At 33.4% G+C, this 10194-nt stretch overlaps 2 protein-coding genes across 2 annotated transcripts; one reads left to right on the forward strand and one right to left on the reverse strand.

Annotated features, from left to right (window-relative positions):
* Positions 1 to 2926: 2926 nt before the first annotated feature.
* LOC128214470 (uncharacterized) lies at positions 2927 to 4318 on the reverse strand. Its single transcript, XM_052920963.1, has 3 exons — positions 4175 to 4318; positions 3529 to 3945; positions 2927 to 3374 (listed from the first exon to the last, which is right to left on the reverse strand). Exons 1-3 carry the CDS (start codon positions 4316 to 4318, stop codon positions 2964 to 2966), a joined length of 972 nt encoding a protein of 323 aa, XP_052776923.1. The 3' UTR covers positions 2927 to 2963.
* Positions 4319 to 6836: 2518 nt separating this feature from the next.
* On the forward strand, positions 6837 to 9911 carry LOC128214482 (uncharacterized). The gene is made up of 2 exons (XM_052920973.1): positions 6837 to 6930; positions 8833 to 9911. Exons 1-2 carry the CDS (start codon positions 6837 to 6839, stop codon positions 9909 to 9911), a joined length of 1173 nt encoding a protein of 390 aa, XP_052776933.1.
* Positions 9912 to 10194: the final 283 nt, after the last annotated feature.

Below are 10194 nucleotides of genomic sequence, written 5' to 3' on the forward strand. Positions count from 1 at the left end.
ATTGTTTTAAAAACAAATTAACATGGTAACTGTTCTGAGAGAAGGAAATCCAAAACATTACTCCAAATAAACACTAACTATAAATATTGAATTGAATGAATGTTATGGTTTTCTCAGAGATAGATTGAAATTCCGTCTGCATTTTAACGGGTTGGTCCATAGGCAGTATGATTATTTTGAAATGTTCAAGTATATCCTATCACTAATGGCCTGTGGCGGCTTGATGATAAGTTTGCAAGCAAATTAGATTTTTAATGGAATAGATTGAAATTTAGTGATTAACATTCACTTCCTTGTTTCAAAACTGCAAGTATATTTCTTAAAACAGAAGCAACAACCACGAAGACACAGTTATTATGGTGACTGTAGTGTGTCTAATACTTTGGCACATGAAGTCATTTCTCATCTTATTACACATTTTAGTTAAAATGCAAATTCCGTTTTGAACATAAATCTGATAGAAAATTGTTTTGTAAAATTAGCTTTAAACAAATGCACATGTATGTGGTACACATGCACAATGTTTACTATAAGTATTGAACCTTTAAATGACATAAAATATGCCTTGTTAATAAAAACGTGTTTTTGTCCTTCAACTCAACGTTTAAGTCCATAAGCGACACCGAGATTGTTGACCTCTTTATTGTTATATTTGTTTACAGAAGTTAAATTATCATGTTAATTGAATTCCATCGTTTCCCCTCTGCGCATGCGTATGTTACACATTATCTCAAGGCTATACATAAGATCAATATCTGTATAATTATATAACATGAAAACATCTGAGTGGAACAAATTTCTTCTGTTTTGAATAAAATTTGAATAAACCATGCAAAACCGCTGTGGGGTTATTTGTACCCAAAATGAATCATTGTATGTAAACATATTTTCCATAAGAAATTAGTTAAAGTTCCATTTATTGGGTAAAACGGATGTAAAACTTAACTATACTGTTTGGAATTGTGTTTTTTATAGTGTTTTACAGTTTTACTTTTATACGATTCTTTCCGGACAAAATAAAGATAGAAAAGCTAAATGGCTGGAAAACGCTGTAACCTGCCAGTGAAAGCGCTGTGTCGCCGCAAACGAAAATGGTTGCTAGCCTTCGTCTGTTGCTTGGCGCTTACAGTTCGATTCAATTCCAAGATCAATGACGTCATTATTGAAGGTAATATTTATATACATATGATTCATATATATTTTAATTTATATAATAAAAAAATATTAAATATTTCAATTTTTGTTTTTTGTTCTTTCGTTCGTTCTTTCTTTCTTTCTTTCTTTCTTTCTTTCTTTCTTTCTTTCTTTCTTTCTTTCTTTCTTTCTTTCTTTCTTTCTTTCTTTCTTTCGTTCGTTTTTTCGTTCGTTCGTTTTTTTCCTTCCTTCCTTCGTTTGTTCGTACGTTCCTTCGTTCATACATTCGTTCGTTCGTTCATTCATTCATTCATTCATTCATTCATTCATTCATTCATTCATTCATTCATTCATTTATTTATTTATTTATTTATTTATTTATTTATTTATTTATTTATTTATTTATTTATTTATTTGTTTATTTATTTATTTATTTATTTATTTATTTATTTATCTATTGTGTGTGTGTGCGTGCGTACGTGCGTGCGTGCGTGCGTGCGTGCGTGTGTGTGTGCTTTATTAAGTTATTTTTATATGTAACAGTTCATACTATGTTTTACATAGTTATGGTCAATTCATTCATTTATCTTTAAGCGCATTGTTTTATCACTTTCTGCAAAAACGAAACTATTATTTACTACATATATTACTCAAAATTTCTCATAAACTGCAAACTAGTTTTAATAAAGTCCTGCCGGTGCTGTTTGGCGATAGGCAAAGGTCACATCGTTTGTTTTCCCTTATATAAGATCGTCGCCATATAAGTAACTTTCTAGTCTCAAAAAGACCAACTGAAAATGTTGAACATTCATTTTTAAAATTTAATATCCGATATGTAAACTTTACATAATATAAACAAAACTGTTATTAAATTCAAAACGAAAATATCTTAATCAACATCACGGGTTTTCGTCTTTTCTTATACGCATGTTTTTTATTTTTTATTTTTTTTAATCAAATGTGGTTTTTATGTCCAGTGCATTCATTTCGACAATTGTTTATGTTTTCACAAAAATATCATGACTGCCTCGTAATTTTGTTTCAACGTTGCGCTTTTTGTAATAAGTCCATGATTTTGTACCAAATTAAAAAAAAAATCTGCGAGTAACCGGATCCATACTGGTTGAGAAGCAGTTTCCGACAGTTTTTCAAGGTTTTTGTTGAATTATTCATACGTGTTTAAATGCCTACTAAAAAAGTTCATATTTTATAAAACTGCAGCTCAAGATGCTATTATCGGTATATTTTTAAAATGTGTGACGTCACATATAGTGTATCTAGTAGGGGCGCCAAGAGGGTACTTACACCGTTCTGATTTGCTTGTGATGAGAAGCAGTTTCCGACAAAACGATAACGCGGTGGTTTTTAGGTGGTTATCATGTGTTTTTTTATTTGTTTATTTAATAATCATAATATTAGATTATTCTAATACATTTAGAAGATTTTTTTACATAAACTAAGGCATTTATGAGAAATTTAAACCCCGTAATTTACGACTGCATATTCAATTTCTTCAAATTATTTATAAATCGCGTCACATGAGAATAAAACCGTGACCATAACATAAGTTTAATTCATGTTTAATAATTAAGCAATATGAATTGATAAAAAAACACAGATACAAAATTAACTCGTACAATATGTACAAATATCACAATATCACAATATATATATATATCACATATATATATATATATATGAACATGATAATAAAATGAATGTGATGTTGGATGAAAAGGTGACGATGACAAAACGACTACGACCACGACAACGACGATGATGATGATGATGATGAAACATACGGTACTCATATAACAAACATATTATTATTATTCTTCAGAACAAAACAAGCACACCCACTCACTCCCGGTATCCAAACTTTCTTGCAACGACATCTGCTCACTTTCACTCAGGCAACTAAAATGATACCATCCACTCCGTTTACAATCCTCTGCCCTGTCACACCCATACCATTCCACGCCCTCTTTCTCGTCATTCACTCTTGCCCGAATCCCACACAACCCACACGTATATTTTTTATCGGCCAGTCTACCAAATGTCTGTCTTTCACGTCTCAAGTTCTCGCGCTCTAAATCTTTCTCCATTTTCTCATGTTCCCTCCGCTGCCTTTTCGACAACCGCTCTGCCTCATGATCTAAACGCTGTTTCCTCTTCTCCTCCCTTTCCTTCGCGCGTGTTTCTGCAGCAACCTTTCTTTCTGCAGCCTCAGTTTCATTCGCCTAAAGAATATGACAACATACAAGCGGAGTGCCTTTACACAGCGTCAATTATAACCTCAAATTTATTTTTTTCAAAACATAGTACAAGCAATGTATATACTAAATATTATGTCTCTATGATTATTATTTATTTACCATAATATCTTAAAGTTACCTTCAACGACTCTAATATATCGTCGCTCGATATCACTCTTCCTGTCGCCACAATCTTGGCGCTTGGTTTCTTAATCGGGGCAGCCGGCATTGGTGGTGGCACTAATATGTCCCAAAGATGTCTTTGCACCAGCCCTCTCTTCACGAGAGGATTATCCCCGATAAAGCTACCACAGGCATGACAGCTACGGATCGGTTCGGTATCTTGTGGTAGAGATACGTCTATGGTTGGTGGAACCAGCTCGGCATCTGGTATCTGCTTCCTGTCCACTGGGAAGATGCCCGATAGCCTGAAAGCCTCCTTTATGCTGGAAGGAGATGTCTGGTCGAATGCATGTGAAATTATGACCGGGAGCTTCGCCTTCGATATGGCCACACCTGGTCTCAGGAATCCGAGATTGTTGCATATCTTTGAAACCTGAACAAAGCATGTATGGTCGCTTAATGAAAAACATCAACAATCCTGCTGTTCCTAAACATGTATTACATATAGAGAAGACCCGGGTTTGGTATACAAACCATGTTATATAGTTATTTTAAATGTCTTAAAATTTCACTTCATACTGGTATGCACTTGACTTAGCATTGCATTGCATATTGTGTGAAGGTGTAGCAATACAATTCATACAACAAGCATGCCGATTTACCTTCTGCTTTAATGGACCATTAATGTGAACGTCAAGTGGCTGTAGAAGGTGAGTGGTGTGGCTTGGAAGCCCGATAAGGACAATGTCGTTTGCCCGTGCAGCCTGTATTAGCGGTAAGCTGATATGCGAGTCGTGGTTGTTCATGAGGAGTTAAACCGTGTTAAATTTAGTATTCAGTAACATAAACGATCTTATATCTTAGGTATTAAGGTTACCAGATCACTTGACAATGTCCAGAATGAAACAGCGGGCTCTTTCTCTAGATAGAGGTAGATGTTGGGCTGCGCAGTACATAGAGAAGTTGACAAATGCCTGAGTATCTTCCTCAGACAGCTGCTTTGGAGGCCCTGTTTTAGTGCGGAGGTCAGGATTATTTACATGGTCATGTAGGGTTGTTCTTGGAATACAGAATTCCTTTGCAGCTTTTGACATACTTAAATGCCCCCGACGGACGCTGGCAATCGCATGCTTCAAATCATGACCAGAATATTGTTTTGGCATGTTGTCTATACCCAGTTTACTGAAATAAATGATCACAAATTAATGATAAAATTGGTATAAAGGGTACTTTTTTTTGGCAAGTTTGCATGAATGATAAAAATTATTTACATTTATATATAAATAGGGACAATAATAATAATAATGATTATTATAATAATAATCATAAATAATAAAAACAATTATTATTTAATAATTAATAAATGTCAAGCTAAATAATAAGTATACTCATAAGAATAATCATAGCAATAATTGTTATAATATAAGAAATAATTAAAATACTTTTTATTAAAATAGCATATTTATGAACACATCAGCAAGGGCGCTATATTATATTTATATTCACTAATTGATGACCAATTAACATAAATACCCCGTAGGCAGCCTCATGATTCCAAAATAGTGTGCCGTACAGTAGCAGAAAATGAAGCGTCGCTAATGTAAACAATAACAGTCAGTTCGTTCGCAAAATCATGAAGACGCTGATTATCATTGATATTTTTATTCATTTCTGATATGAACTTGTGTTTGTTTACATTTTAGTGAATGTGGGTCTGAAACTAGCATGGCAGTAGTGTTCACAAAATAAGTACACAATGATCATAGTTTGTATAAGGCATTTTAGGAAAACCTTGCAGCTATTCATAGATATGCAAATTAGGTTCACACGCATGCGCAATGTGCAGCGCGTGCCGACCCCCCACGTGCGAGTTTGTGTACAAAATGAAAAATAAACATTAAATAGTAAACAATAATAAAAGCAACTTACGTGTCTTGGTAAGAACTCCAACTTTTGATTGCCTAGTAACCATAGAATTGAGTTGCAGTAACTTCTTTATGAAGATCAAAAGAAAGTACGCGAAAAGGCGAATTGTCGGAAACTGCTTTCCGTCGGAAACTGCTTCTCAACCAGTATCTGGGCTTTTTGCGCCTGGGTTTTCCAGGGTTTCTGTAACCATGTGGTTGTAATAATTAATCGTGAATCACTATCGAGGTATTATGAGTTACGAGGTTAGTAGGAGACCCGATATGGGATATACCGGGCAAAGAAAACATATCGGTCGAGAGTGAAGCTCCATATATCTCAGATCCGGTCACCTACAAAAAATAAATAAAAACTTGTCAAAACGTTCAATCTGTAAGAGTGCAGCTTTTATAATGGTGATGGTAAATATTTTTTTTAACATTTGAAAAATAAGTATTATACATTGTCTAAAATAAATTTTATCCAAAAACAATATTTAGCTCTGCATACAAACGAGGTATTTCTGTAAAGTTCGTGGAATAAATAAAACAACACTTAATTGTATCTATTTTTAGCAGTTTTAAATTTGAGTATAACATTTTTAAAATTAATATGAATTTGCAGTTTATATAATTCAATAATTAATATCAATGAAGAGCAATCAAAACATTTATAAATTATTCATTATTAAATTTCTGTTGATTTCTGAAATATTTGATGACCGTTTTACCACAGAGGAAGCGCAAATCGATAAATAACAGGCTGAGCCCTTTTTAAAAATGCACTATTACTCCCAAATAAGATTTACCAGGCAAATAATACAATGTTTAAATATACCAGAAATGATGAATAAATGTCGAAAACAATGGTTCTTACGAAGGATTCCGAGTTATTTGTTGAAAGAAATGTGTAGAAAACACGGTATTTCTACCGTATTAAAACGATAGTAGATCACTGTAAATCTTTAAGCATTCACCAATCATTTAATTATTTTGAGTTTTCAGCTATTCAATACACGGTCACAATCTTGTTATTAGTACTTAATATTTTTCATAAATGCAATATTTAGTTAGTAGTTAAATATTTATCACTCAAAACTTATGCTTGTTATACATGTGTATGTATTGATTTTGAATAAGAGTGTCACTTTTAACTTTTCACTGACAGTCATTTTATTAGGTATATATCTATATAAAAAGTAGCCTCACTGTGATAAGTATTGATAAGTTTACCAGTATTAAGCAAGGTTCGGAAAACATTATTTATTTAGATGACTAAAGTTAAGTTTATGTAAAGGGTTTAAATACAATAATACGAATAAATGTGTTCTTAAATAAAATGATATGTATCTTTGATTTGGCAAGCCAATTTTGCTCACTTTTTTATTTATTACTAACGTTACCAATCTGTTTCAATAACATGTTTTCAGACGCTGAAATTATAAGGTCGTCTGCTTCAAACATTTTACGACTTCACTGGAACGTGGCGGAAACTAATCGGAGTTTTGCCGATGGTAAGTCAGTTCAACGTATCATTTTGTTTGTGATGGAAGTAATGACTTAAAAAGAATATATATTTCCCCTTTAAGCACAAAAGGGCCTGAGGCCAAATTTTTCAATGAATTGATCCACAGTTAACTACATGTTTATGATAATGAAATCTTGTTTATACTTTGAATTTTTGAGTAAAAATGTGTTATACAGGGGCGGGTCCAGTATTTGACGTTAGAAGGGGCCCAACCTTTTTAATTGTGCCCTTCCCTCAGTTCCCAATTTTATTTGGTTTAAATTTTTGGCAAGGAGTTTAGAGGTACTCTCTCATGATAATGATTTTAACAATATCTAGTTCTAAATGGTGCATTTTGGGCGTTTTTATTTCAATTTTCTTCTATATTAAAAATAAAAAGTACACTTCGACGATTTTAGAGGGGTCTTGCTCCGGGTGCCTCCTTCCTCGGATCCGTTATTGCAATATATATTGGCTATGCAAATGTATTCAGATGCTTAGAATTAGAGGCGAAACAGCTGCTCCTTCTATTGTATCACTAATTAAAACTAGAATTCTCAACAACTTACAATAATGTTTACTACATAAGCATGTTTTAAACTTAATCATGTGATTGAAATCTAAAAATAGCTCTGATTTTCCATAACGCTTGCCCTGTATAAAATGACGTACTTTTGGGGTAAAATTGCTTAAGATGTCTACATGGTCTACATCTAAGGGTACTATGAAATAAAATCCAAACCAATTGCACATATGAAGGCCTTTGTTAAACACTCGTTCATATTTTCTGGTGAACTATTTACTGATATTACTTTCAGAGGATAACATCAGCACAAAAGTATCATTCGTACTGTTCCATGAAGGTAAAATATTACTTCACCATTTACTCCGAAAAAAGTACAAGTAATAAATACACATTTTTATCATATGCTTTCTTATAATTTGAAGAAATTTATCAGTGAAATAAAAAATATATTAAATGTTCCAAACAATGTAATAACATGTTTTTGTTTTTTCACTGATTTGAAATTTCAGTCTGTTCTCACATCTTAATCAAACGACTCGGGCACAATTTCAACGACGTAATTGAAAAATATACAATTCGTTGTCCTTTTATTTTCTTTTAAGGCATATTTGTAAAGGAAGTATTGTAAGGTCGTAATTCATTTAACCTCGTGAATATCAAAAGTAAATACATACAGGATAATTGTTTGTTTCAGTTAAAGGTCGTTATATATCTATCTGAGTGAGCACCAAAATTTATATTTCACGATTGGCGAAGCCACGATGTGAAATAAATTGATATCTTACACTGAATCAAACACTTTTTCTTATTGTTGAATGCCTTAAATTGGAATTGAAAGTAATTAAATTACAATATGTAAAAAGGGGGTGAATTTATATGCACAGGTTACGTCATTTCAAAAATGAAGTTTCATATGAATGTGAATATGAAATTTCAAAACAGTAAATATTCAACTTGATATTTTCACTGTTTGAAACAGTGAAATATCAATTTTATTTCACTGATAAATCTCTTTAAATCTCCCGAATCCATATAATCAAATGTATTTTATTCGTTGCGACGCCAATCGTGAAATATTGCTATGATGCTTACCCATTTAAATATACAATGATCTTATACTGAAAGAAACCCTTATCCTCTATGTGAAAATAACAAGTAATATAATAGCTCAACTGTTTTAAATCGGAAAAATGCAAACATATGTTTTATTCGTTTAAAATGAAGTTGCTATATAAAATTATGTTGTTGTATCGACTTTGAAACTACAGATGGCATAAAAATGACGTTTGTGTGTTTACGAAACTATTTTTAAATTAATGATTTCCTTTAACTACAAACAGTATTCAATTCGGCTACCAGGATATGTGTTAGTTTATATTTCAGTAAAAAAGAACTCGTCAGTCCTTCTCACAGCAGACAATATTCGGAAGAATGTCGACCCAGTTTTCCTTGAACCGGAAGTAACGGAAGACTTTCCAACCACGACTGGTGACGAACCGCGAATTCCACATATAATTCACCAGACATATAAATCCGAAAGTATACCGCAGGTATACATTCCTCTCATTCAATCCTTTATACAGCATAACAGGAACTGGACCTACTTTTTCTGGACGGATTCATCCGCACGGAAACTTATATCAGAACGATTCCCAAATTTCCTGCACACTTGGGATAACTACAAGAAGGGAGTTTATCGCGCAGATGCTTTGCGGTATTTCGTACTTCATGAGTTTGGCGGAATATACGTCGATTTGGACTTTCAGTGTTTGCGACCCCTTGATCGCGTCACATATAAATATTCGGCAATATTCCCATCAGAACCCCTTGAACACTCGGTGTTTCTTTATAAAATGCCACTGTTTGTAAACAACGCTATTATGATGTCGCGCCCCAAGCATCCGTTTTTGAAATATTTGATGGATCGTTTAAGTTGGAGTAGAAATAACAGGAATTTGCTAGAAGTCGCTGGCCCAGCTTTTGTCCACAGGCAATTCTTTAACTACAACGGGATACGTCAAGTAACGGTTGATGCAAATGGAGATAAAAACTCCACAGTTCCCTACTCCGCACCAAAACACATGAAATTTCCACCAGACCATGCAGATGGAATTTACGTACCAAACACGCACTACTTCATGAACACTCTTGCTGCCAACTTTCCCGTAGAAAATGCTCGGAACACATGTCGAAATAAAGTTTTTTTGGATAACATGGAGCAATGCTATGGAAATGGACAACGCCGTCGTTGTAAACCAATGAAAATAAGCATGGCTCAAACACATTCCAACATAAAACGTGCATGTAATGAGCTTGCGCGTCGCGACATCCGGTCACAAGAGGACCACTTCCGATTCACGTATACAGTTCACCACTGGTTCTCATCTTACGCTAATTCAAGAATCGTTTTCCAGAACAATTCTGATATTCGCGATATAGTTCCCGAAGTCCGTATATTCTAAAAATGATTTTTTATTCGTCGTGAACATTTTGTTATACATAGATTCATCTGAATGATTGGTATAAAGTCTAGAGCCCATATTTACTAACGTCCAGGGGCGGTATTCATAAAACTTCTTAAGTCATTTCCTAACTTAAGTCAGTTTCTTAAAATTTGCAAAGTCAAATGAAAAGAAATGTATTAGTGTTTTTTTAACATTGAAGTATATTTTATTCAATAAGATCCATAGAAATAATGCGTTTTGGAAATTCTTTATTTCTTATTTCATATGACTTAAGAGATAA

Source organism: Mya arenaria, chromosome 2 (genome assembly GCF_026914265.1).
Source record: "Mya arenaria isolate MELC-2E11 chromosome 2, ASM2691426v1".
In the NCBI taxonomy this organism is placed as follows: domain Eukaryota; kingdom Metazoa; phylum Mollusca; class Bivalvia; order Myida; family Myidae; genus Mya; species Mya arenaria.

Coding starts and splice junctions, on each gene's coding strand:
- LOC128214470 (XM_052920963.1), bottom strand. CDS start 4,318: ATGAACAACCACGACTCGCATATCAGCTTACCGCTAATACAGGCTGCA. Junction 3,946..4,174: donor ATGGTCCATTAAAGCAGAAG/GTAAATCGGCAT, acceptor TGCTTTGTTCAG/GTTTCAAAGATATGCAACAA. Junction 3,375..3,528: donor ATATATTAGAGTCGTTGAAG/GTAACTTTAAGA, acceptor CATATTCTTTAG/GCGAATGAAACTGAGGCTGC.
- LOC128214482 (XM_052920973.1), top strand. CDS start 6,837: ATGTTTTCAGACGCTGAAATTATAAGGTCGTCTGCTTCAAACATTTTA. Junction 6,931..8,832: donor TAATCGGAGTTTTGCCGATG/GTAAGTCAGTTC, acceptor TTTATATTTCAG/TAAAAAAGAACTCGTCAGTC.